The sequence below is a fragment of the Notolepis coatsorum genome, assembly GCF_963971535.1.
Source record: "Notolepis coatsorum genome assembly, chromosome: 4".
In the NCBI taxonomy this organism is placed as follows: domain Eukaryota; kingdom Metazoa; phylum Chordata; class Actinopteri; order Aulopiformes; family Paralepididae; genus Notolepis; species Notolepis coatsorum.
Genome location: NC_140168.1, coordinates 11,807,811 through 11,835,805, shown reverse-complemented (window position 1 = coordinate 11,835,805; position 27,995 = coordinate 11,807,811). Strand labels below are relative to the sequence as shown.

Genomic DNA, 27,995 nt, shown 5'->3' with positions numbered 1-27,995 from the left:
GGGTTCCATCCCTGGAGGGCTTTCTTTATCCTGGAGCTCTCCGGGGACTACTTCTTCGGTCTTGGCGGGGGGTAAAGTCATGTCAGGTCCCTCCTGGTCCCCACCGTGAGCTTGGTCAGTTACGTTAGAACCCACTAGGGTCTCTACTGGCGGGGTAACCTGGTCGGTAGGGTTGGACATCATTTTACTATCTACTTTTTCCGCGTTTAACGTCTGTAGAAAGCTAGGTAGTATACTGGCAACGTAATCCTCTAAGTACTGAGGTGTCTGCCGTCTACGCTGCGGGCGATCTATTTTAGGAGAACCGTTTGTGGAGTGTTCATCATTGGCCATGTCAATATTAATACTACTATATTAATATTACGCTAGTTACCCTCCGGCTCGAAGGACCAATTGTAACTGAGGGGTACAATTGCCTGACTGTATTATATAACTATGGTATCATTAAACCACTACTGTCTTATGTACATTACTACTGGCCATACAGTACACAGGTATCTTAGATGAACACTTCCCACAATGACTCGGTTCCACACAAAACTGGGTTTACGAATATTTATTAGCAGCAATGATAGTATATAACAATACTTTACTTTACGTAGGGTGCGCTTATAAGGCAAAGAATGTGCGTAAGCAAATCAATAACGTATGTCCATTCTCATATTACGCAGGAGATAATGAATACCACCTGTATCTTAGGAATTATATCTATGGTACAATAGTAAGGCAGCGGGAGATACTGGTAGGGTCCCTCCGGTTGTAAGCCAGCAAGGGGAGAGGATTTGTCGGTAGTAGAGTCTGGGTCAACGATGAATAGAGAGACTCCAAGTACAGGATACGATGCAATAATCTCTTGATCCGCAGACGAATAACAGCTGTTCTCCGTAGCATGCAGCTCCGCATGGAAGAAAGCTAGCCAGCCTCAGGCTTCTGAGAGGCGGGCTCGACGTTGCTCCTCACAGGGTAAATCCCACACAATTGTGGGTGTAGACGATTCTCCGCTCCATCAATTACAGGACCAAAGCAAATATAATCCAGCCGAAAAGGGCTATGTAGTCGTCGGGTAGATTATCCAGTGTACATGTCCACACGGTCCTCGTCTAGGGCTCCTCGGGTGAAGGCGCCAGGGTAAGCTGCCCAGCCTGGATAAGCACACTAGCTGGTACGAGGAAACGTTGGTGATGCTGGTCACTGTAGAACGGTAGCCGCACGATACACTATACATAAATAGACTATTACTGAATTAATAGAATAGGTCGAACTCGACGGTACAGCGTTAAACTCTGATACTTCAGTTATTAATTCGCACGCGGCCTCAATGCTCTATTTGGGGCCAAACAGGCCATACTTCACCGCACGTTGTATCGTGGGTGAGGCTTCAACTTATTGGGTAACTTAACTTCTGTATTCACCTGCGCCGTATTTATACGTTATGTGAACAAACTAGTACCAGCCCTATTCCTGTCTCATATCCTTGCGCAGAGCCGTTCATGTCCAGGCAAGTCTTTGGCGGTGACTTTGAACTAGACCCTGGGGGTATGGCAATGGCGCCTAGGGGACCTGTAACTGAGGGGTACAATTCCCTGACTGTATTGATAAGTATGGTATTATTAAACCACTACCTCTTGTACTTTAACTTCTGGCCATCCAGTACATGATATAGATATGATGAACACTTTCCCACCTGATGAAACGAAGTCCACACAAATGTATAAATCGAATATTTTATATAGCAAAGGGTATATACAACGTTCACTTAATGACATTTATGATTTGAAATGCACTTGTAAGGCAAATGAGTATTCGTAGGTAAATCAACATTGAATGTCCAATCTCTGGTTACGCAGGGAGTAAGTATACAACCTGGTTCTTTAGGGAACTATAGCGATGGTACTTAAATGATTATAGCTGGATACACTAAGGGGGGGGGGGGGTCCCGCTGGTTGTAAGACAGTAGGGGGGGAGGTTAGAAGAGCCGCTGGCGGTATCCCATCTGGCCGACGATTTCTTGGGAGAATTCAGAGTTCTGAACACGGTGCCCACAGAACCTCGGTCCACAGATGAATACAGCTGGACCCTCTGGTGGACGGTAGCTGCCGGTCCACAACGAAGAGACGTGAGGCGACCTCACTCGGGGTAGAGCGCCGTCTCACCTGGACTCCTCTCCGGGGGGTAGTTCCAACACTCAGCAGTGTTGGCCGTTATCCATGGAATAATCAAAGCACCCAAAGCATGTAGATAATCCAAGCCGTGGAAGGCTCGCCGTCGTCCGGGTAAAGTAATCCAATGTACAGGTCCACTCGTCCTGGCCCGGAGCTCCTCGGATGCAAGCACCACACGTGGTCTGCCCAGCCTGGTTAAGACTCCAGATAACGTCAGGAACGATGGGGGTACTGCTCACTTTATAACTCTAACCGAACGATGCACCATACATAATAGACTATTATTAACTTAATAGAAATACGTCCAACTCGACGGTATAGTGCCAAACTATGACAATTCAACTATTAATCCACACGATGTCTCAATGCCTATTCTGAGGCCAAGTAGGCCTTACTACACCACACGTGCGTCGTGGGTGAGGCTTCGCGTCTGTTACTAGGTTGGAGGGTAAAGGACTAAAGGACTAAAAGAAATTCTACTTTACTTGCGCCATATATATATGCGCTGTGAACAAATAGTACCATTCGTATTTCGCCAGACGTATTCCTACGCGGAACCGGGCTTGCCACGACATGTTTGTCGGCACGATTGAACTTGAACCAAGGGGCATGGCTGCTGGCGCCAGGTTCTCGTCCAATGGTAGAATGAAACTATTATGGGCTGTTAGTAGACTAAAGGGATATTCAGTGCATATTGTACAAGGAATATACAGGGGATATCAAACGATATACAAATACTATTAAATATATATCCATAAATAAATATATATATTCGGTTTAATCTGATCCTTCACAACAGCCGCCCCCTAATTAGTCCCACCTAATTAGCTAAGCAGAGACAGATTAACCGCACTGTCTACCACTCAAGGTCCGCTGTAAGGGTCAGTCAACTCACAAAGTCATGGGGTCATGGTCATCATCGATAGTGTCTGGGAGTCGGGGCAGTTCTATTAGCCTCGCCACGGGTTGTGTGTAGGTTCGCCCTTGGACGAGCACTTGCCATCGGCACCGGTGATCACTTTGCTTACGCGGCCAGCCGGCCACATAGCTCTGGGTAGTGACTGGTCGATAATCATGACGACTGTTCCTTCTGTCAAATTGTCTCTCTCTTTTACCCACTTCTGGCGGGTCTGTAGAGACGGTAGGTAGTGGAGTAGGAAGCTGCTCCAAAACTTGTCAGCTAGTACTTGACTGTACCTCCACATTCTTCGGCCGTTCGCTTCTTCAGGCCTGTACATTGTCTGGGGTAGCGCGGGGTCCAGCCGCCCCATTAAGAGTATGTTGGGGGTGACTGGGTCGACATCTGCTACATCACTTGAGACGTAACCGAGGGGTTTTGAGTTCAATACTCCCTCGATCTCCGTGAGGACTGTCATTAGGACTTCTTCCGCCACAGTCTGGGCCCCAAGCACGGCGTACAGGGCTGTCTTTATAGAACGTACTTCTCGTTCCCAGGTTCCACCGAAGTGGGGTGCGTTCGGGGGATTAAACTGGAAGTCAATCTGGGATGGAGCGAGGTGGGTCTTAAGTTCTGGGCCCATAGCTTGGAAGCTCTCTCTCAGCTCTCTTTCTCCGCCTTTGAAGTTTGTCCCGTGATCAGACAACAATGTAGACGGTTTTCCTTTCCGTGATGTGAATCTTCGGAAGGCCATAAGGAATGAGTCTGTGCTCATGGTCGGAAGGAGTTCGATATGGATCGCTCTGGTGGTCATGCATTTGAATACAATACCCCACCGCTTCTCGGTTCCTCTTCCTCTCTTTATATACAACGGGCCAAAACAGTCCATGCCTGTGGAGTGGAATGGCTTATCGCCGAGTCGGAGGCGACAGGGGGGTAAGTCAGCCATCCGGGGTATGCTGGGCTGCGCGCGCCACTTTCGGCAGTCTAGACAGGTTCGCTGGAAGCGTCGCACCGCTTCTCTTCCTTGAAGTATCCAATAGCGACGTCTGATCTCCGCGAAGACTCTCTCTGCTCCTGCGTGGTGTACATCCTCGTCGTATTTCTTTATGATCAGCTCTGTGACCTTGTGTCGGCCGTTCAAGACTATCGGGTACTTAATGTCATCCGGTAGATCGGGGGCTCTCCGCAGGCGACCACCCACTCTGATGAGATTATGGGCGTCACTCTCGGGTGCCAGGTGGAGCAGTCTGCTGTCTGATGGGGCGGGCTTTGGCGACAGTCTAGCTCATCGGGGAACGAGTCTCGCTGGGCTCGTTGTAGTAGAAGAAGTTCTGCTTCTTCGTAGTCAGCTGCTGAAATGTCAGTGGTGGACTGAATCTCTGGGTGGTGCCACAGGAATGTCTTTAGCTGCGCACTCTGTAGGGTAATGCAGTCATCTATGTTGGGGTCTGTGGAGGCGACTGTGCTCAGTCCACAGAACATAGGTTTCTTGTTCTCAGCCTCCTCTTTACTTGCTTCCCGTGGGGTGGGCGTAGGCCACTCTTCTTCCGGGAGCTTGAGGAATTCTGGTCCGTCACTGTAGATGTTGCGACGGGTGAGGTCATCCAGGGACATTCCCCGGGTGATGACGTCAGCTGGGTTGTGTTTGGTGTCCACATACCGCCAGCTCGCTGCTTCTGTTAACTCTTGAATCTCGGTGACTCTGACTCCCACGAAGACTTTGTATCTGCATGAATCAGACTTGATCCATGTGAGTACTGTCGTGGAATCTGACCACAAGATTGTTCTGTGCACCGGAATGGTGAGTTCACGTTGGATTAACGTGGCTAGATGCGCTCCTGCTAGGGCTGCGCAGAGCTCTAGACGCGGGATAGATTGTTGCTTTCGTGGGGCTATTCTTGAGCGAGCCAGGATGAAAGCAGTGTGTATCTCGCCTCCCTTCTCTTGGGCACGCAAGTAGGCCACCGATCCATAGGCTACTTCGGAGGCGTCGCTGAAGACGTGTAGATCCATCTTGCATGTCTCTGGCCTCACCGTGGGTGGGAAGTAGCTGCGGCGTATATTGACGCCTGGGAGTGAGCGGAGTTCCGTCTCCCACTCTCTCCATGTGGAGGCAAGGTGTGCGGGTATTGGGTCGTCCCAGCCCTGGTCCTTGTCCCATAGTGCTCGTACAATCATCTTTGCCCTGGTGGTGTAAGGTAGAATACATCCCAACGGGTCATATTGTCTGGCGAGTGTTCTGTACACACTCCGTCTGGTGGTCGGTGTCGCCGTCGACCTTCCCTGCTCTGGAGTCAGGGGTTTGTGTCTATAGTGGAGCGAGTCTGTTTTGAAGCGCCAGACTAGTCCTAGTGTCATTTCTTGGGCTTCTCCTGGGATGGTCGCCATCCAGGTCTCGCTGCTGGCAGCCTTGTCCGCGGGGGAGAGGCTGCGCAGTACGTGCGGGTCACTGCTGGCCCACTGCCTGAGATCAAAGCCGCCTTTGATCAGGGAGGCGCGTAGCTTGATTAGGAGAGCCTCGGCTTCTTCTTGAGTCGAAACGCTTTGTAAACAGTTGTCCACGTAGAAACTGTTCTTCACACTGTGTCGGACCTCTTCATCTGCTGCTGGGTCCTCTGCGACGTGTTTCTGTAGTGCAAATGTAGCACAGCACGGGCTGCATGTGGTTCCGAAGGGGAGTACTTCCCACTGGTAGATGGCTGGGTTCTCATCTCCGATCCTCTCTCTCCATAGGAACCGCAGCAGGGGTTTGTCCTCCTCCACTAGTCTCACCTGCAGGAACATCCCTTTGATATCCCCGCTGATAGCCACCTTGTCCTGGCGGAAGCGCAGTAGCACGCCCAGTAGGGAGGGGCCGAGTGTGGGGCCGGGCAAGAGCTCTTTATTCAGATTTTGGGATCCGATCTGGTAGCTGCAGTTAAACACAATGCGATCCTTGCCGTTGTGGTGGACCTTGTGGTGCGGCACGTACCATGATTCGGTCGTCTGATCGGCCTCTTTAATGTCAATCTTTGTCACGTGTCCCGCTGTGATTAGCTTCTCAATCTCAGCGCGGTACACACTCTCTTGAGCGGGGTCTTTGGCTAGGCGCCGCTCTGTGTTCAATAGATAGCGCTCCGTGGCGTCTTTCTTTGCGTGAAAGGTGGGCATTCCCTCTCGCCTCAGGAGTGGAGTTGCGTATCTCATCACTCCGCCGACTGTGACTCTCTTTGTCCCTTGCTCGAGTAGGTTGATGGCGTAAATGTCTTCTTTAGAACGAATATCTTTCTTTTCGTTCTTAAAGGGCATTGTCTCTAGTGTCCATAGCCTCTCGACATGCTGCAGGAGAGTGGTGTCTTCTTCTGTCGTTCTGGAGTGGAGGCAGCTAGTGGCTGCTGTTCGGTTGAGAGATTTAGCGAGGGGGCCTTGTAGTGTCCACCCTAGGCGGGTCTCGACTGCTGCAGGACAGCCTCGGGGTCCTGTATGGACCCGGTCAATCGGGACTATGAGTTCTGCATGGTCGGAGCCTATCAGCAGGGTCGGGGTGGCGCCGTCTATGAGCGGGATAGGTAGTTGACGCAGGTGCACATATTTATCCATCAGCTTGGCGATGGGGTAGGTGTACTGCGATAGTCCTATTTCTTGGCTGGTGAAAGCATTTGTAATCCTATACCGTCGCTCTGGCTGCCCGCTTGCTGCGATAGTGAAGGAGACATTCTCGCCTTTTATCGTCTTTAAATCTCTTCTTATTGTCCGAATCGTCATTTGGTTCTCGCTCCCCCGCAGTCCCAGCTGGGCCGCAGCGGACGCGAGCAGAAGGGTCTTCTCTGACCCGTCATCAAGGACGGCGTAAGTGTCCATGACTTTATCTTGGTAGCTCAATGTCACACGGACTACCTTTAAGAGCACTTGGGCGCCGCTGCTGCTGGCGGGGTCAATGTACATGACACTTGCCCTGGTGCCGCTCGATGGTGCAGGTGCAGGCCTTCTTCTGTTACTGTCGTGTAATATATCTAGATGGGCTCCGTCACACCGACTGCACCTTTTCTTTAGGCGGCATTCGGCTGCCATGTGACTGCGCGCACATCGGTAACAGCGCCTGTTGGACTTTATCCATTGACTCACTTCTTCTGCATTCATCTTTGTGAACAGGTCACATTGTGACAGCCAGTGTTCTTTCTCACAGTAGGGGCACACCATCTTCCACTTCTCTTTTCTCGAGGGGGTACTGTGGCTCTTACTGCTCGGTACTGACTCTGATTGGTGCATGACAGTCACCGATCTTCTTCCATCGTTTATTCTCCTGGGTCCCTCTCTGGAGCTTGGCGTGCTCCGCACGAACGTATCCAGTCGTAAGCTGCTGACTTCTCTCGCCAGGAAGTCGGCTAGATCAAGGAGGGATGGTTCGGGACCGTTAGGATCACGGTGGTCTCTCTGCCGCCTAAAACGCTCTTGTCTTGCGGGTGGCAGCTTCTCTAGAATCCTCTCGACGTTAGAGTTGGCGTATAGCTCATGCATGCCCTTTTCCCGTTGCGCTCCCAGCATCCCTACCAGGGACTGCACTTTGATTGACAGGTCGTCTAATGAGCGATTGTCTGTTGCTGGGGGTAGGCGATCAATATGCCTTATCTCTTGGATTACGTAATCCCATATACGTCCATATCTCTGGTCCAGCGCTGCTAGAGCCGCGGTGTATGGGGTCGTAGAGGTGGCATAGGCTAGCGCTATATTGTGCGCTCGCGGTACTTTCAGGTGCTTCAGTAATATTGCATACTTGTGGCGTTCATCAGCGACATCCACCATCATTGTCTCTAAGCACATCCGGAGCTCCGTGTACTGTGCTCGATTCTCATAGGTGAAGTCTGGAAACGACGGCGTGGCAATGTATGACGCCGTGGATGGCTGATACATCGGCGAGCGTTGGGGGAGAGACCTCCTAGGCGAGTCTCCTCTTGCGCCTCTCTGTGGGCTGGTACCGACAGGGTACCATGGCCCGCTAGTCCAGGTGCTATTCCTCGGGGCTGGTCGTGCGTCGTGCTCACCCGTGAATAGAGTCGGGGGTCTGTAGCGCAGCGCCGCAGGGGTATAGCCTGGGCTGTACTGGACCTCCTGGTCCGGTGGAGTACTGTGCTGTCGTCGGGCTTGGTTCTCCTCCTCTCCCTCTTCTTCTTCTATCAGGTCCTCTAGATCCTGTAATCGTTTATTTAGCTTCTCCGCAGTGTATGCCGCTCCTTCCTTGTAGCTGGGTCTCGCTTGGACCGGTCTGGGAAGGGGGTCTGCGGGGGGTATAGGCTTGGTCTGTTGGTCAAGTTCAGGGTCGCTTGCTCGGTTAGGAGACGCTGCCCTTGACTGTTGTCTCGACGAGTTCCTTGAACCCCTGGCGGAGGGAGAGGGTGTTGCCTTGAGGATCAGCTGCTCCATTAGTTGCGCTTGTAGCTTGTCGCGCTCGGCTTGTAGTCTGTCGCGCTCGCCCTGTAGTCTGTCGCGCTCGGTTTCGCGCTGGATGAGAGCGAGGTCGCGCTCTGCCTCTCTTTGGGCACCGTCAGCGGCACGCTGGGTGTCTGCTCGGTCTCTTGCCATATTCTCTTCCGTCTGAAGGCGTCTCATCTCCAGGCGTATGCGCTCTTCTTCGCTCCGTTGCTGCGCTTGGAGGCGTTCTCTTTCAATGGTAGAATGTTCGCGCTCGCTAAGCGTCTGTGCTTGGAGTCGATCGCGTTCACCCTGAAGTCGATCGCGTTCGGTAGAGGCTGTCAGGCTGACGAGGAACGCCTGTTGTAGCATCCTCTCCGCTTCGCTGGGGGAAGACGGTTGTAGAGGTGAGCCGCTCCTGGGTGAGCCGCTCGTTGGGGAGTCCTGGAGCTCTATTTCCTCAGCGCTCTCCTCCTCTTCTTCCGTGCAGAGTTCTCTCTCTGTAGGGTTGTCTTCCTCCCGGGGCTGGTCGGGGACTACTTCTTCGGTATTGGCGGGGGGTAAAGGCATGTCAGCTCCCTCCTGGTCCCCACCGTGAGCTTGGTCAGTTACATTAGAACCCACTAGGGCCTCTGTGGTCGGGGAAACCTGGTCGTTAAGGTCAGACATAATTTTACTTTCTACTTTTACCGCGTTTACCGTTTGTCGAAGGCTAGGTAGTTGACTGACAGCGTAGTCCTCTAAGTACTGAGGTGGCTGTCGTCTGCGCTGCGGGCGTTCTACGTTAGGAGGACCGTTTCGTGGAGTGTTCATCATAGGCCATTTCAATATTAATAACACTATATTAATATTACACTAGTTACCATCCGGCTCGAAGGACCAATTGTAACTGAGGGGTACAATTCCCTGACTGTATTGATAAGTATGGTATTATTAAACCACTACCTCTTGTACTTTAACTTCTGGCCATCCAGTACATGATATAGATATGATGAACACTTTCCCACCTGATGAAACGAAGTCCACACAAATGTATAAATCGAATATTTTATATAGCAAAGGGTATATACAACGTTCACTTAATGACATTTATGATTTGAAATGCACTTGTAAGGCAAATGAGTATTCGTAGGTAAATCAACATTGAATGTCCAATCTCTGGTTACGCAGGGAGTAAGTATACAACCTGGTTCTTTAGGGAACTATAGCGATGGTACTTAAATGATTATAGCTGGATACACTAAGGGGGGGGGGGTCCCGCTGGTTGTAAGACAGTAGGGGGGGAGGTTAGAAGAGCCGCTGGCGGTATCCCATCTGGCCGACGATTTCTTGGGAGAATTCAGAGTTCTGAACACGGTGCCCACAGAACCTCGGTCCACAGATGAATACAGCTGGACCCTCTGGTGGACGGTAGCTGCCGGTCCACAACGAAGAGACGTGAGGCGACCTCACTCGGGGTAGAGCGCCGTCTCACCTGGACTCCTCTCCGGGGGGTAGTTCCAACACTCAGCAGTGTTGGCCGTTATCCATGGAATAATCAAAGCACCCAAAGCATGTAGATAATCCAAGCCGTGGAAGGCTCGCCGTCGTCCGGGTAAAGTAATCCAATGTACAGGTCCACTCGTCCTGGCCCGGAGCTCCTCGGATGCAAGCACCACACGTGGTCTGCCCAGCCTGGTTAAGACTCCAGATAACGTCAGGAACGATGGGGGTACTGCTCACTTTATAACTCTAACCGAACGATGCACCATACATAATAGACTATTATTAACTTAATAGAAATACGTCCAACTCGACGGTATAGTGCCAAACTATGACAATTCAACTATTAATCCACACGATGTCTCAATGCCTATTCTGAGGCCAAGTAGGCCTTACTACACCACACGTGCGTCGTGGGTGAGGCTTCGCGTCCGTTACTAGGTTGGAGGGTAAAGGACTAAAGGACTAAAAGAAATTCTACTTTACTTGCGCCATATATATATGCGCTGTGAACAAATAGTACCATTCGTATTTCGCCAGACGTATTCCTACGCGGAACCGGGCTTGCCACGACATGTTTGTCGGCACGATTGAACTTGAACCAAGGGGCATGGCTGCTGGCGCCAGGTTCTCGTCCAATGGTAGAATGAAACTATTATGGGCTGTTAGTAGACTAAAGGGATATTCAGTGCATATTGTACAAGGAATATACAGGGGATATCAAACGATATACAAATACTATTAAATATATATCCATAAATAAATATATATATTCGGTTTAATCTGATCCTTCACAACAGGACCGCTGTCCAATAGGAGAACGAAATATTATGGTCTGTACTGGGTTAAAGGGATATTCCGTGTATATGTACAAGGAATACACAAGGGATATCAAACGATATACAAATATTATGCAATATATATCAATCAATAAATATATATATTCGGTTTAATCTGATCCTTCGTAACAATTCAAGTTGTCATTTTTAACTGGAAAAAGTAGCATGTATGGGGGTAATTGTTACTTTACTTGACATTTGAGCTTCACTGCAGAATGATGTATATTGTGTACAATGTGCACATACACTGAGAATATATTTCAGTGAGGTAGGAGACGGCATGTACATTTCTGAATTTTTCAATGAGGGACATGCCAATACTCCATTGGTAAAGGGAAGGGTCCTTAAATATGTGGCATTGTATTACTAATCAACCATTTCCTACTGTATTTCCGGTAATGTACGGTCATAGGCAGATAGTGGAGTAGCTCTGGCAGAATACTGGGTACACAGTAAATTCCGCTGACTCAAACTGAGTACATTTCACTCAAACTGAGTAAAATTTCTTTACTCAGTTTGAGTCAAATGTACTCTGCGGAATTGACTGTATAGTACCAGTATTGCATTGGCAGTGTCGGCTAGGCTTCGGGCAACCAGACCTGGCCCAGTGTGTTTGGGCCGCATCTGGGCTGCTTTAGGCAACCGGACGTTCACCGCTTCCGGCAACCCCGGACCTGGCCCAGTGTACTGAGGCCGGAATCGGCCAGTCAGTCATTGCCGCCTACTGGGCCGATTCCGCCAATTCCGGATGTTCACCGCTTCCGGCAACCCCGGACCTGGCCCAGTGTACTCGGGCCGGAATCGGCCAGTCAGTCATTGCCGCCTACTTGGCCGATTCCGGCAACCGGACTTGGGCCGATTAATTTCTTCCGGCCTGCCGGATACAGGCCATTAATGGGCCGGAACTTTGTGGCCACCTGGGTAGTGTGGTAGTAAAAGGGTTAAGTGATACGAAGGAGGCCCAGGTTTCATAAACAGCTCCAGGGTCAGTTTGAACATCATTAACATGCAAGTGGGTCAGTCAGCCACTGTGTTTGTTATCAACACACCTTAAACACACGACTCCAGGAGCCGCAGGGTTAAATGCCGCTGGCTGTCAGTCACTTATTCATAAATGAATGAATGAATGATAATTGCATAACACTTTTCTAGACACTCAAAGCGCTTCGCAACGTATCGTGGCAATTGTCCGCCGCTGTGTAGCACCCGACCTTGTTTATTTATAAGCCTTTGGAAGCCGTAGATGTCTCCAAGATAATCACTTACCGCGTTAGAAGTGAGAGAACACAACCACACGTTTGAAATTCTACTTTCAGGGTAAAGACTAAACGTGTGCGTATCAAAAATCTTTAAATAAATAACAACAATGATTATATAAAAGATTCACATATAGCCGTCAAGCCGTCAATAGCAATCAAGTAATTTGCCTATAGGACCCACTGACGATTAAAAATGCAGTATTTTTGCTGCATTTAACTGAACTCTGCGGGTGCATAGTGGTCATCATTACTGTTGTAGACCTTTCTTCTGTGTGTGTGTGTGTGCGTGTGTGTGTGTGTGTGTGTGTGTGTGTGTGTGTGTGTGTGTGTGTGTGTGTGTGTGTGTGTGTGTGTGTGTGTGTGTGTGTGTGTGTGTGTGTGTGTGTGTGTGTGTGTGTGTGTGTGTGTGTGTGTGTGTGTGTGCGTGCGTGTGCGTGTGTGTGTGTGCGTGTGCGCGCGCATGTGCATTTGTGTGCATCTGTGTGAGTCTGCCTGTGTGTGTGTGTGTGTATGTATGTCCTTTATGTGTGAAGGAGAGGACAGTGACACAGTTTGTGTACAAAGTGACCCTGCGGCTGGGGAGGAAACCAACCCAAACCCTGGAGACACAGGTTGATCAAACGCCACGTCGACTGAATGTATTTAAGCGCCTGGCCGTGTGGCAATAAAAGGAACTTGAACTTGAGAGTCAGAGTCGTGAACGAAAGGAAGAGTAGAACGAGAGGAGAACTCTGAGCCATAATAATAATAATAATAATAATAATAATAATAATAATAATAATAACTCTGAGCCATGCGTTGCAGCTGGGTAATCTTCTCCCTGCTACTGCTAGTACTACTGTACCTCCAGGACACCGCAGCCGAAGGGACCCAAGGTCAGTAAAAAACACTTTCTAGTCTCTAGATTCAAGGTTTTTCAAGATTCAAGAGATTTATTCGTCACATACACACACACACACACACACACACACACACACACACACACACACACACACACACACACACACACACATGAGACATGTCGTTTGTTTTGGCAGTCTGAGAGTTGTATGTTGAGTTGAGTTTTTTGCGGAGGACATCTTCAGTTTTGCAGGATTTTTGGAGAAAGCATGTGGGACTTGAGACAAAACACACTATATCCTATATAATTGTATATGAATTCCTCTTGTTTCTTTGTTTACATACATTGCGTACAGCTTGTACGTTTTATTGTATTTTCTTTTTCTTGTGGCCATCTTGGTCTATATGTCATTTGTCAAGTAATTTGGGATGTTCGATATTGGCTTTTTTACCGATACCGATATCAACCGATAGCGATATATGCAGGGTTTCCCCCCCCCCCCAAAAACACAACATTATGCATACTTTTCACGATAAATAAAATTAGAATTTGTTCTTACTTGCTTGCCTGCTTTTTAAAAACCAATACCGATCATTTCCGATATTACATTTTAATGCCAATATCGGTAGGCCGATAATATCGGACATCCCTAAAATCTGTGCATAAGATGATTCCAGTTTGAGTGACAGGGTTCTATCGCTTGTTGTTGACAGATGACCCGGGCAAACCCCCTTTTAAGTGCCCAACTGGTAGATTTAAGTGGAAAGGCTGTCATCCAGATCTTGGATGGAAGATTGTAGACGGTCAGTGTATCAAGGTCTTCAAAAAGCCCCTTACATTCCAAGAGGCTCAGGTAATCTATCCAAATACACACACGCACGCACGCACACACACACACACACGCACACACACACACACACACACACACGCGCACACACGCACGCACACACGCACGCACACACACACACACACACACACACACACACACACACACACACACACACACACACACACACACACACACACACACACACACACACACACACACACACACACACACACACACACACACACACACACACACACACACAAATACACTGGAGCATTGTCAGGAATCCCCAGCCCAATAACACAAACAGTTGAGCATCACGGTGGACAATGTTCTATCCAATAAAGACATTCTCCCATTCAGCTTGGTAATCCTCTGAATACCACCCCCCCCTCTCTCTAACCAATATGACGTCCGTGTCTGCTCGTTCTCCACTAACACATTTTAGTTAATTTTTTTGCATATATATATATATATATATATATATATATATATATATATATATATATATATATATATATATATATATATATTTGTTTTGTACGGTTTTAAATTAGTACACTCATTAAGTAGTGGAAAAGGGGTATAGGGTTAAATAAGTGTATACTTCTTCCTACTCCTTTTCGAACATGTAAATTGAGTTATGTTTTGCTTTTGTTTCTTTCTTTCTTTCTTTCCATTTCATTTCTTGAGATCAATGATTTGTTTTGATTGTATAGTGTTTGTATTTATATTTACATGTTCGAAATAAAGAGTTCAATCAATCAATCAATCAATCAATCAATCAATCAATCAAAAACTGTGTTTTTTTCAGGTGAAATGCAAGATAACTGGCCAATTGCTCTCGCTGCACACCGCCCAGCACGAGTTGGAGGTCCAGTGTCTGATTCTGGACGAGCTGAAGAACAACCTAAACCCACGCGTTTGGATCGGAGGCAAAAGAGATGCTGTGGGTGACAACATAGATAGATATATAAAAAGTACCCAGAAATTATAATTAAGTGAAAGTATGGGTACCGTCTCAAAATCGCACTCAAGTAAAAGTCAGAGTATCTGGCTAAAAACACACTTGAGTAAAAGTAAAAAAAAGTTTCTACTTTTAAATGTACTTAAGTACTAAAAAGTAAAAGTAAAAACTGTGTTTCCGACTGTCTATTCTTCTGATAGCAGGTGTTTAATCAAAGATCCCCGCTTTCTAGTCTTGCACAAGGACCAGTCAGCATGGGTATGGGCGGGTTCATTTTCCATTGATTGGCTGTTTTTAAGTGCGGCCGCAGGATTAATAACGTTAATGTTAGTTCGGCCAGAGAAACAAATATATTAATTAAAATGGTTGGACCTGTGAGATTTATACTTTGTAGGTCTGCATTTTAAATGTAAGGAGTAAAAAGTATGTTTTTTTTTTCTCTGAAATGTAATTGAGTGAAAGTACAAGTATACAAACCTAATAATACTCGAGTAAAGTACAAATCCCCAAAAACAGTACTTAAGTATTGTAACAAAGTACAATTACTCAAGTACTTTACACCCCTGGATATATATACCTAGATGATTTATATTACATGGTGTTCTGGTGTACTGGACCACGAAAGTGTGGACATTGTAGGTGAAAACAAGTAAATGATGAAAATGAAACACAAAGGTTCACTGTGTACCTTCATTGTCCGCCTCCGCCTTGTTTCATTTATATTTGTCGAGATAAAAATGATTTATTCCATTCATGTCTTGATTATAATGGATTCTGTTTTTTTTTTACTAAAAAAATTTATAGCACTTCTATTGATACATGTGATCTAGCACAGGTAAATGGCAGATATTAACCGTTTCACTACCACACTACCAAATGGTTAACCCTTTCACTGCGACAATACAGAAGGTTAACCCATTCACTGCCACACGTCAAAGGGTTAACCCTTCCACAACCACACAACAGAAGGTTAACCCTTTCACGACCACACAACAAAGGGTTAACCCTTTCACAACCACACTACAGAAGGTTAACCCTTTCACTACCACACTACAGTAGTGTGGTAGTGAAAGGGCTAACCTTCTGTAGTGTGGTAGTGAAAGGGTTATCCATATATTGCTGTCTAGATTGCTTGTAATTGAGGTCATGTTAACATCTGTTAAGTATTTTTTACATGAATTGTTATGACTTTATTGTTTGAAAAAAATCCCAATAATGTTGTGGGTCCACACACCAGACCAGCAAACATCGGGTGAGTAAACAAAAATACAAACACCAAACACAAGGGTTATTGTTGTCTTTTGCGTCATCCATCTCTCCTATCTTTTTCAGACCGATGCATGGGCCTGGGTGGATGGGACGAAATTTGATTATAAGAACTGGGTTCCTGGCCAGCCAGACAACACCGCTAAGCTGGAGAGCTGCATAGAGATGAACTGGAGTGGTGAGTTACCCAGCGAGGACGAGAAGGATCCACACAGATTGATTGAAAACTTTATTAACAGATTGCAGAATGGGTACAATACAGTACGGCTCAATACTAACAACTGCTAAGAGGATGAAGACCAGAAAAAAGACTTTCATCTTGTCAGGGTCTCCCATTTTCAATTGATTGATTGATTGATTGATTGATTGATTGATTGATTGATTGATTGATTGATTGATTGATTGATTGAATTGATTGGAAATTGTATTAACAGATTGCAGAATGGGTACAATACAGTACAGCTCAATACACACAATTGTTAAGGGGATGCAGACCAGAGAAAGACTTTCGTCTTGTTTACATCAGGGTCCCCCATTTTCAATTCATCATAACATATATTATGACATACATTGATTGATTGATTGATTGAAAACTTTATTAACAGATTGCAGAATGGGTATAGTACAGTACAGCTCAATACATACAATTGTTAAGGGGATGCAGACCAGAGAAAGACTTTCGTCTTGTTTACATAAACAAAGAATCAAGAGTACCCCGGTAGTCTCGCGAGAGGTGCAGAAATGGGCTGTGGAGTCAGAGGAGACGCTACAGGCTGCGCTTGAATGCACAGACTGGAGCGTGTTTCGTGATAACACAGATAACATTAATGACTACACGGAGACAGTGCTGGACTTTGTTCGTACTTTTGTGGAAGAAACAATCCCCACTACCACAATTAGAGTTTACCCAAATCAAAAGCACTGGGTAGACAAATCCGTCCGTGAAGCTCTGAAAGCGCGCACCACAGCATACAACACCGGGCTCATGGCAGGCAACATGAATGACCACAAGGTGGCGCGATACAACGTAAGGAAGACAGTAATAGAGGCAAAACAGCGCTACAGGAATAAAATTGAACTTCAGTTTGAACAGGCTGACTCCAGAGCTATGTGGCAGGGCCTCAAAACGATGACAGATTACAAAGGCACCTCCCTCAAACTGAACAGTGACATCTCCTTAGCAAATGATCTCAATTCCTTCAATGCGAGGTTTGAGGCTGGGAATAACAACACCAGCCTACAAGCCACGGCAATGGGGGGGCGGGGGGTCTGCTGATGGAGACTCAGTGTTCAGGGTAACAGAGCATGAGGTGAGGTGGACCTTTAAAAAAGTGAATATCAGGAAGGCAGCAGGACCGGACGGCATCCCCGGCCGCGTCCTAAAAGTCTGTGCCGACCAACTGGCCCCGGTATTCACTGACATATTTAACCTGTCAATTTAAAAAGAGATCATAAAAAAATATACATCCGAAGGGGAAGAAACTGTACATTGGAGGGGGTTGGGTGGGTGGGCGGGGGGGTATTTTTGACATTTACAGGGGCCAGTTTCTAATTGCAGCCTCCCGTAGGTGCTCTTTGAGAGCGGTTTTGAAGGACGTAGGGATTCAGATTCCTTTACGGCTGTGGGTAGGGCGTTCCACATTATTGTGGCATAATTACGAAACGCGTTTAGTCCCTTGTTTGAGCCGAATCTGTGTTTAACATGATTTGTGGAACTCCCTCTGGTGTTGTGGTCGTGGACTTCACTGACCTTTAGGAAGTATTTCGACAGGTACATGGGTATCTTAGTTGTGTAGTGTGATCTTGTAGACCAGGCTCATTGCAAGTTGCTGTACTCTGTCGTCTACTCTAAGCCATCCTAGATAATGTCGAGAACCAATGGAACTGTTTAAGGAACACGCCAACATTATGAGAAATGCACTTAGCATCTCAGACAAGAAGATAGATACCAATTTCCTTTCTGTGCGTCCAGTAGTTCCAAATGAATAGAAGCGGATGTGGTCCATATCAACTTCCACTCATTTGTGCTAAGCTAGGCTAGCTTGCAGCCGGTTAGCTTTCTACTGAACGCACAGAGAGGAAACTGGTATCTATCTTCTTGTCTGACTGTGGAGAAGACGGTAAGCGTATTAACCTTAATGTTGTTCAAGTTTCTAGTTTCAAGGTCAAGTTTCTATATTAGTTGTCATACAGAAATACAGCATACTTTTGTATGAAATGCTTCTTTCTGTTGTGCTCCTGAGAGTGTGCTAGGTAAAAATAGATAATTATAAAAAGTATAATAAATGTAAAAAGTTGGTGTGTTTCTTTCTCGAAATTGAAAGTTTCCCTCTTCTCCATCTATGCTTCTGTCAAAGGTCCAACAGAAAGACCTCCTATGCTGCTATGGAACAGAACTTACAGAAGGATGAACAACTAATGCTTTGAGACACAGTGTGACGTGTTGTGTGACTTGTTTTCTAGTTGTCGGCAAATGGAACGATCATCAGTGCTCCGTGAAGAAACCCTTCGTGTGCGTCAGGCCTATGCGCAATGGATGAACAGTGACAAGACTGAACTTCTCATCATTGGCACCAAAACCACCCTCACCTGATTCGGACCCATCACACTCACCATCAACGACTCCACCATCACCAGTCCATCAGAGACTCCCCTACACTCTCCACCTTCAAAGCTCGCCTCAAAACCCACCTGTTCTCCCTTGCCTTCAACCCCCCCCCCCCCCCCCCCCACCCATAACCCCCCCCTCCAACCTGATTGATGTCTGTCTCCAGTCTTTTTTGTGCTATCATGCTGTCTTCCCTGTTCCCCCCATGGTCTCATGTTCCTTTTGTTTTGTTTCTTTGTTGTTTCTTTGTTTTTGTTTATTTGCTTTTGTTTCTTTGTTTGTACTCTTGCTCCCGACTATTGTCAGCGACTTCGGGTTATTGAGAAGCGCTATATAAATTAAATTAATTATTATTATTATTAAGATAGACGCATCGTGTGCAATGGTGGGATGGTTTTAATAAAACCTTGTTTTATTATCAGACTGCATTCAAAAATGATTAAAAAACGATGTAACAAATGTTGTGTATCAGCGTGTGATTTGATTCATGTCAAATTATAAGTCCATGTCGTTAACAAAGTGTTGCGTTTGTATTTGTATAGCAACATGGGATACAGCCATAACGTCACCCACTATTGTTGACTGCATTACACATGTTTTATGACTTTGTGGAATTTATATCTATCATTCTATTTTTGTCTCTGATTATTTTGATACTTGTTGATTTGAACGGTTTTGTTATGGAAAATATATGTTTTGTGAGGTTTTGTTACACGGTCGGGTACACACTTACAGTAATATGACCCTGCAGAATACAGTAGATGCCTTGCATGGAATGTCTCTTTCTTGCAACGTTTTTTTTAACCCTTTCCCTACCACACTACCAAAGGGTTAACCATTTCACTGTGACACTACAGAAGGTTAATCCCTTTCACTGCCACATGAGAAAAGGTTACCCCTTTCACTGCCACACTACAGAAGGTTCTGTATCACACTAGCTCACGCTCAGCGTATCATGCATATATCTCGCTTCAGCATATATACACTGAATAATTTCACAAATGTACCTTTAAATGCCAGCATTCATCTGGCCACACCCCCATCCGCTTACCTATATAAGCAGGGATGGTGCCACACACTTTTCTCCTTCTCAAATTTCATCACAAGCAACGTGTTGCTCATATGCCCACTTGACGTGGAGAAAAATATTTGCTGGAAAAGCAATGTTTACGAGGATAGGAAGAACAAGGAGATACGTTGACATCATATCTTTATTTTCTCTCTCACTATTTTCGAGAAAATACGGCGATGTTGTCTTCGTCACTGGAGTGTCTGGAAGATGGTGATCATTCTAAAACCCTCCACCGGTTTTCGTATTGGGAGCACGCCGCTGCATGCTTCTCAACTGCAGTTCCTTGCTGTGTTGGTTGGGGTGAAACCTTTCAGGCCACAGCTGAACTGTAGGACGCGCCGCTGTTGTGAGAAGCGGTGGGTTTCAGGTTGGGTGAGATCTCCCTGTCTCCGGCTGTCCCTGAGCAACGACCGGAGTGTTAAATGTCCCTTGACTAAGACGGGGAGGACGTGACCCTCTTTGCGCCGCCCCTGTGCCTCAAATAGATTCGCTATCAGCTCTATCTTTAATCTTTCAAAAATGTTCAGTTGCTATCGCTATTAGCTCTATCTTTAATTTTTCAAAATGTACAGTTGCTATTGCATGCACTCATCTGTGTTCCACTACACACATGAGTGCATGCTTACCAACTGTCCGTCTGCAACACTACTATCACCAACATCTAAGAAGGGAGATCCCCCCTTGAATGGCCCTTCTAAGGTTTCTCTCCTCCACACTGCCTGTGGAGCTTTTTTCCCTATTGTTAGGTTTTAGTGAGTTTTTCCTTACCTTCGCGTGGGGTATGTCTGGGAGTGCTTGCATTCTTTCATTTATTTGCATTCATCTAAAAATGTTTGGACCTTATGGTGTTCTTGTTCTGTTCTTGACTTATTGTTATGTTTTCTTCTTGACTTGTTTAAAGAAGATCTGTACGGCCCATGGGGACATTAACGTGTGTTGTCGGGCCCTATAAATAAATTTGATTTGATTTGATTTACTGTTGCTGGCAGGCTTCACTTGTCTGTTAGTGCTATGGGGGCTAATTGACAATGTTTATGAAGACCGGCCCCAGGCTAGGGTCCTTTGTTCAGCCTCCTAGGCGACAGAAGACCTTGGTCTGAAGACCATTTTAGTTTTAACTAGTGGGCCGCGACCATTAACACTGGTGATCCCTGTGTTTTCTGGACGAGTGGGTATCTCTCTGTCACGTGTAGCCCCTTCTTTCATATCCAAATGAGAGTATTCCTTCACGAGGAGATATGTGCATGGATGTTCGATAGCGGAAGATCTATGTTCAAGTCAGCTACACAGGCCAGTTTTGGTATTGTGCTGGCTCCGTCGGGTGTTGGTAAAATCACCGTTGTAAAGCTGTGTTGACATCTTGTTTCTCTTTTCTCTTAAAAAGTGAGGAGGGTTTCAGAACGGCGGCCTGTCTGGGTGAGTGTTATATCATTGTGTACAAGTTCAGGTGATAGCTGCTTAGCTTACGGTTAGCCAGTCAGCTGTTAGCTGCGGCGTTAGCCTGCTGGGATCACTGCGTGGCCTACAGAGGTTGGGCCTACTGTTAGCCAGTCAGCTGTTAGCTGCGGCGCTAGCCTGTTGTGTTCACTAGGAAACGTTAGCTTGCTGCTATCGGCCAAGGCCCAGCGCGGGGTAGCTCCGGCTACTCGCGCGCCGCCGCGAGCTCCCCTCTGGTCCCGTGCGCCGTTCGCTCGGCGTCTCGCGAGCAGGGAGCGGCCGTTAGCTTAATGCTACTCTGTTGAACGTGCTTTGATTATAACATGTTTTACACTCTTGACTACGACATCATCTTTGACAGGGGATGTTCGTCGACCCTGCCCTGAGCCAGGACGGCAAGGATTGCGTCAACAAAGGGGACCGTAGCGACGGGTGGAGTGGCGACGCTGCCCAGATCGAACAACACAGGATGGCTGTGTTTTCTACGGTGTCTTAAGACTGCACTTCGCTGATCTACGCTCCGGGTAGGACAAGGTTTGGCCAGACCTTATACGCGTCTTCAGGCTTTACCTTCTACATGTTTTGTAAATAATGCTGTTTTCCAAAAACGTGTGTTGCTGCAATACATTTGGGATACGACGCGAGTTTTGTGTGAACTGTCTTGTCACTGGTAATTAGCTTCTCCGGGCAAATCGGGTTGTTGTTACAGATGTGAAAATGATCTGGTTGTTGTGTGAGAAACATCATGTGTGTTGTTATGTACCGTGTACTCACAACTAAGGGGTAACTAAACTATGAAGCTATGCTGAGTAAAGAATTTTCTTTTCTCAGCCTGTGATGACAATGAACAGTGTGTGCACATATTAACAAGTTTTCCTGTTTTAACTGGCCGTATTAAGGGTAAAGTAGGAGGATTGTGTTTCCCCCCGGTTCCCTGGGACTTTTTCATCCTCCTATCAGACATGTTGTTGCACTACATTGTGTCTTTGTGTGGTAGCACTGGTAGGGATGCGATGTAACCCTTAGCTTGATTGCTGAGGTTGTGCTATGACTGCTGGAGAAACTTTATTTTCCTAAAAGAAAAGATTGTTTTGTCGCTGTCGTGTGTGCTTAGCAAGGCCTGTGGCCGATACTAATCGAGAATTATGTATTCTCTCATTATGAAAAACGGCGTTCCTCTGTAGAGTGTTTTTGCCTTTTTTTGTAGGTGATGATGGGTTGTGTGTGTCATGTGACCTACAACTGGGTTGGACTGGCCACAGAAGCACATGTGTATGTTGGACCGGGGGTCTTAGAGAGCCCTCTCTATTCTGTGTTTTTTCCTTAGTAAGAATCAGATAGCAGGTTAGCTCATGCGCTGTGTGAAGCTGCCAAACACTTCATAGAGCTGACTATGACTGTGTCATATTCTTTTTTTTTTGTCATTACATCGTATCATGGGTGTGGGGTCGTAAAGGGGTGAACTGGTAACCTTTCCTCTCCCCCTTGTTTCTGTTGGTCAGGGGTACACCCCCTGTCCTTCAAGGTTCCTGTCACGTTGCGGTTCGGCACGTTACGGGGTGAGGGGGGGGGGGGAGTTTCCTGGTCCCACGGCCTGGAATATTGGGCGTGTGCACCGCAGAAATTCCCCCGCCATAGAGTACGTCACTGTGCGCGTCTCTGTTGGTAGGACTTCCGTGTGTTGTTCAGGTCCATGTGATGGATCTGTTTCGGGGGGGTGGTCAGGGCTCCTCCTCACCAAGCGCCTATTCGGGCCTTCTGTGAGTTCGGACTCCTCCTTCCATGTGAGGGAGCCTCCATCAGAGTATAGAGCCTTCCTCCTCAGATTGTCAAAGTGAGTGGACCCTCTAGAAGGTGTCCTATTCTATTGTGTATGTATTCGATTCAATTCGATTATTGAGTGTGTATGGGTTCAGTGCCTCTTCCCCGGAGAGCCCTAAAAACCAATTTTTTACATGGCTCAAGGTGCAATATATTCTTTTCAATCTGTACAGCTCGCGTGGGAAGTCTCTCTGGGGATTCCCGTCTCCTTCCTATGGGAGGGTGGTGGGATGTAAAAATGTGAAAAAAATTTACCCCCGGCTGTGTAGACTGGGATACATACTGGTGCTTCCTTCTTTTCTATTAAAAAAAGAGTTGGAGTTAGGAAGTGTCACACCCCTCTTGTCGTTCCCCTGGGCGCCTTGGGGATTCAATGACAGGTCTAAATAGCCTGTTCATTGATGTGGGTGTGTCCCGACGCACGTATAGTGCTAGCTCGCTATAAACAGGCGACTGACTGGCACGCCTTGGTTGCTTGAGGTTAAAACGGGGTTTTTATAGAGCAACTGAGATGGAGGTTTTTCCTCTTCCGACGACCACATCCCACGACCTGGGTTGGTTATCGACGGATTCTCGTTCATGTCTGGGGGATGATGACGGAATGGATCTGAACATATGTAGAGGGGTCTTACGCCCTGGGAGTGGGCCACCGGGCGCGGTTCGCCCGAACGTCTGGGTGGCGCCTTCTTTTCATGTTAGGATCAACACGCATATCTGCCCTTTCTCCTGGAGTAGGCATGTCGGCGTGGTTAGGGCACGGGACTGGTTCTGGTCACGCTGGTCCGGATCAGTTGAACCCGTTGTCCGCCGGGGATGCAGATCTGCTGTTCTGGTACCCTGAGGGACTTGGGCTTTTTTCAGGGGGAAAAATGCCAGGTCGGTCCGGGTGTCACAGGGTTAAGCGCTATGGAGACCCTGGTTGGGTACGTTTTTACTCAGCACTGTCGTAATGGCTTACGGCCATGCCAACCTGTACACGCTCGATCTCGTCGGATCTTGGCCGCTACACAGGTTGGTCCTGGTTAGTACTTGGTTGGGAGACCGCCTGGGAATACCAAGTACGGTGGGCTTAGGGGCTGGTTCTCCATTATTTTTCGCTCCTCTCTCACGCATGGCGAAGAGGGGCCTGTTGGGGTGGTCTTTGACCTCCTCTGGTGACCCTGTGCTTCCCGTATCGCCAGGCCCGGTCCGAAGTAATGTTTCGTCGACCCGTAGGCCTGGGTTAACCCTTTTTGGAAAACTGAAACACTTGTACTGCGGTATAGCCGGTGTATACCCGCAGGTGTGTTTTGGAGTTTTTTCTTGAGGGGTTATAGGAACAACCACCGCATTGGGTAAACACCAAGGTGGTTGATTCCCTGGTGTGTTGGAGCAGTGTCAACTCCCGGGTTCACCGTTTGAGGGTGCCCCTGCACGTTCATGACGTCTGCCAATCGTGTCAGCCTTCTCTGCCTCAACCCCTCTGGGTGGGGGTTTTTAAATGGAGGCTTGGTCATGCAACACCGCCAGCTTACGCTCCTTCCGCCGGGGCGGCTGTGTTCAGCTGTCCCCTCTGGCGCCTGTCTCGTCAGCAGTCTCCAGGCTAGGGTTAATAGCCTGTTGCCTGGTTTTTCCCCGGTGCGCTGCCTGCTTCCGTTGGTTAACCTTTTTTTGTGTGCTTATGGCCATGCTGACTGCCTGTTCTGCAGGGTCAGTGTGCCAGGCGGTGTACTATTGGGGGGACAGGGCCCGCTCGGCTGAGGGGCCTTTGTCCGAATACGCTGGCGATGTGGGGGGCGCGGTCACTAAGTGCCCACCTGGTGGGGTCTTGATGCTGGCATCATGGACTTCTCCGGGCCCCCGTTCCAGGGGGTCCAGTCCTTTTGGTGGGTCTGGGTCTTCCTTCGTGCTCCGCTGCTACGGCCTTGCCACGGGGTTGGGTTTACCCTTAACCCCGTGATTCTGGGGGCAGTAACAAGGTTTATCCCTCCGTTCATTCCCGGGTGGCATGCGGGTTGTGCGTGTGTGTAGTCGTGGGGTCAAGCCACGGTCTGCTCACCCTGTGCGTTGAGTTGCTTGAGTGCCTCTTCGCACGGTCGGGTCCGTCGCCCTCCCGTGAAGCCACCAATAGGGGGGGTGCCCTCCATTAGGGTGGGTCGGGGGGGCTCGGCCCTCCCTGATCTGATGGTTGTGGGGGGCCTCAGCAGGGTACATTTGTCGAGCTTCTAGCTCCCGCTCAGCTCCTATTATGCATGATACGCTGAGCGTGAGCTAGTTTGATACAGAACATTAGGTTATGACTATAACCAAGTTCTGTTAACACTTAGTGAACGCTCAGCGTATAGACACCGCTGCGGCCCTTGATTTTTCATTGTGGTGAAATTTGTTGGGAAGGAGATGAGTGTGTGGCACCATCCCTGCTTATATAGGTAAGCGGATGGGGGTGTGGCCAGATGAATGCTGGCATTTAAAGGTACATTTGTGAAATTATTCAGTGTATATATGCTGAAGCGAGATATATGCATGATACGCTGAGCGTTCACTAAGTGTTAACAGAACTTGGTTATAGTCATAACCTAACGTTAACATTCTGTAGTGTGGTAGTGAAAGGGTTAAAGCCTCATTTCTATGCAAGAGTATAGGTAAAAGACATAATACATAAAACATAATATTTACTGTTCTACTGTGGCTTGTTTACAAGATCCAGTAATAAGAAACCAAATGATTACGTTTTTGTTTATATAGTTCTCATATATCCACACATAGCAACCATTCTTGTGCACTTGCAATACCATATACAAAACAATGGTTGCTATGTTACAGGCAGCCATGCTGGAAGAGAGAGAATTACACAAGCATTCCATGCCACGCCTCTTTTCTGTAACAAGAATTGGACCTTGTGATTTGGAACACTTGCTGACAGGAGGTTAGGGTCAGTTATTGGGTCACATCCATATGAATATATCCAGTAATACATGAAACACAAGGCCCACTGGCTCTACTGTATATCCAGTCCACCATACATTCAGACAACCCAAGGACTGTTGTCTATATATCATGGCCCACTGTCTTGCCACACTTTAACGGGGCCCACAGAGCTCGTATGATACATCTTGCTGTACACCAATCAGTGTTGTATAGTCGAGCCTCGAGTCCCCAGTGTTCGAGTCCAAGTCCCAGTCACCAAAGAAGAGCCCGAGGCGAGTCCCCATTACCCTAGTCTGAGTCCGAGTCCAAGTCATCAAGGTTGAGTCCACTCCACTCTGGCAGTCAAAGAGCTGACATACAAATAGAAAAAGGTCTACATTAAACATAAATGAGACAGCGGTCACCGTTTCAAAGGTTTATTTACTTTGTGACACAATACCGAAACAAATGATTAGGGCCTATTACAAAACAATTTTAAAATAAAGAGATAACTGTAAAAAATACTGTACTGTATCAACCTGTATCAATTAACAAGTGCGAGTCCTCGTATGCACCTTCCGAGTCCGAATGCAGTCAATGCTCAAGTCCAAGTCCAAGTCCGAGTCATCAGTGCTCAAGTCCAAGTCGAGTCATGAGTCGTGAAAATCAGTCCAGGACTCAGTCAGTACTACAGAGTACTACAACTACGGAAGCGTATTGCTGCCACACCAGAAACAGAAAAAAATATCAGTATCAAGTTATAACGTGAAACGTTTATTGTTATAACAACATGTTTTTCACGTTATAACTAGGGATGTCCTGATCGCGTTTTTTTGCTCCGGATCCGATCCCGATCATGTGATTTTGAGTATCTGCCAATACCAATCTTTCCTGATCCGATCTTTCACATTAGTAACCAATTTGACGCATTTTTGTCAGAAACTACAGCTAAACAGCTAATGGTTGGCTAACGCTAACGCTAGGCAGCTAATGGTTGGCTAATGCTAACGCTAGGCAGATAATGGTTGGCTAACGCTAACGCTAGGCAGCTAATGGTTGGCTAATGCTAACGCTAGGCAGCTAATGGTTGGCTAACGCTAACGCTAGGCAGTTAATGGTTAGCTAACGCTAATGCTAGCTGCAAGGTAGCTCATATATTGACGCTAGCATATAGCCCCAGTCGAGCACGGCGGCTCGCATCACATTCACCATACGAGACATATTCAAAGTTTCAATCTGTTTGTGCATTTAGTATACATTCACAGTGTTCGACTTACGTAATGATTTGCTCCATTTTGGTCTGAAACGCTGACGAATAATCCTCACAAAGCTAATGTTATCCAATATCCATGTGAACTTTCTTCATTCAAACGAGGCATTCAAAACAGCTGTTTGGCACCAGACGTCCCCCATTCCTTTGCTCGCTCTAGTCACATAATGTGTAACGTCCGCCTTGCAAAAATTGCAACTGGCTATATTGGACTGGCTTTGGTTTAAATTTTAAAATGCTTCCAAACTTCTGACATGTTGTCTAGCTGCTCCGAGTCATCAGGTGGACATAACCTGCCCTTGTTTACTTGTGGGAGCAACACGTTGTGAGATCTGGTATTTTCGGCACACGTCACTGTCGTGCGACGGTGTAAATCAAAGGAAATGCATTTGTTTTGGCAAATTCTTCTGCTCTGTGTGACAATAAATAAATGAATGATGATATGTAATTTAAAACCAAAACTAAGGACTCAGTATGAGTTTAAGACGTGAACATGGTCATGTTTGTTGAATACAAAAATAAATTAAAAATGTTTTTACTCCCAATTAAAAAGAAAATTCCCGGTCCCGATCGTCTTAAAATCACATGATCGGCCCCGATCCCAATCACGTGATCGGATCGGGACATCCATAGTTATAACCATATATTTTCACGTTATTACGACTGTCATGTACAAAGGTCTGATGACCATATAGAATATAGCTGGAGCGGGCTGCACATGAAAACCAGCCCGTCCAGTAGATGCTTTAAGCACAGTCCCGGGCAGGTAAGAAACAATACAAATGTGTTTTCAAAAAGTAAATGATATTTATTATACTAAGTAAAGGCAGCAGAAGGGAAAATAAACCCACAACAAATAACAAACAGGAAAAAGGGTAAGGGGAGAACAAACAAGTAATAGGCAAACACAAGTGTTGGCAAGAGCCAACACAGTATAAAGTTCCCACGGGGAAACAGTGGCAAAAAT

The 27,995-nt window shown here is 47.0% G+C and overlaps 1 protein-coding gene across 1 annotated transcript in view; it reads left to right on the top strand.

Annotated features, from left to right (window-relative positions):
- Positions 1–18,517, top strand: part of LOC311226406 (lectin-like) — a gene marked incomplete at its 5' end in the record, with an annotated part of 39,111 nt that extends 20,594 nt beyond the window's left edge. Inside the window, 3 exons of the mRNA XM_084311834.1 lie at positions 14,516–14,650; positions 16,001–16,112; positions 18,398–18,517. Of these exons, the coding sequence (XP_084167960.1) occupies positions 14,516–14,650; positions 16,001–16,112; positions 18,398–18,474 (324 nt within the window). The 3' untranslated portion in view covers positions 18,475–18,517. The remainder of the gene's footprint in view (positions 1–14,515; positions 14,651–16,000; positions 16,113–18,397) is intronic.
- Between the last annotated feature and the right edge of the window lie 9,478 nt (positions 18,518–27,995).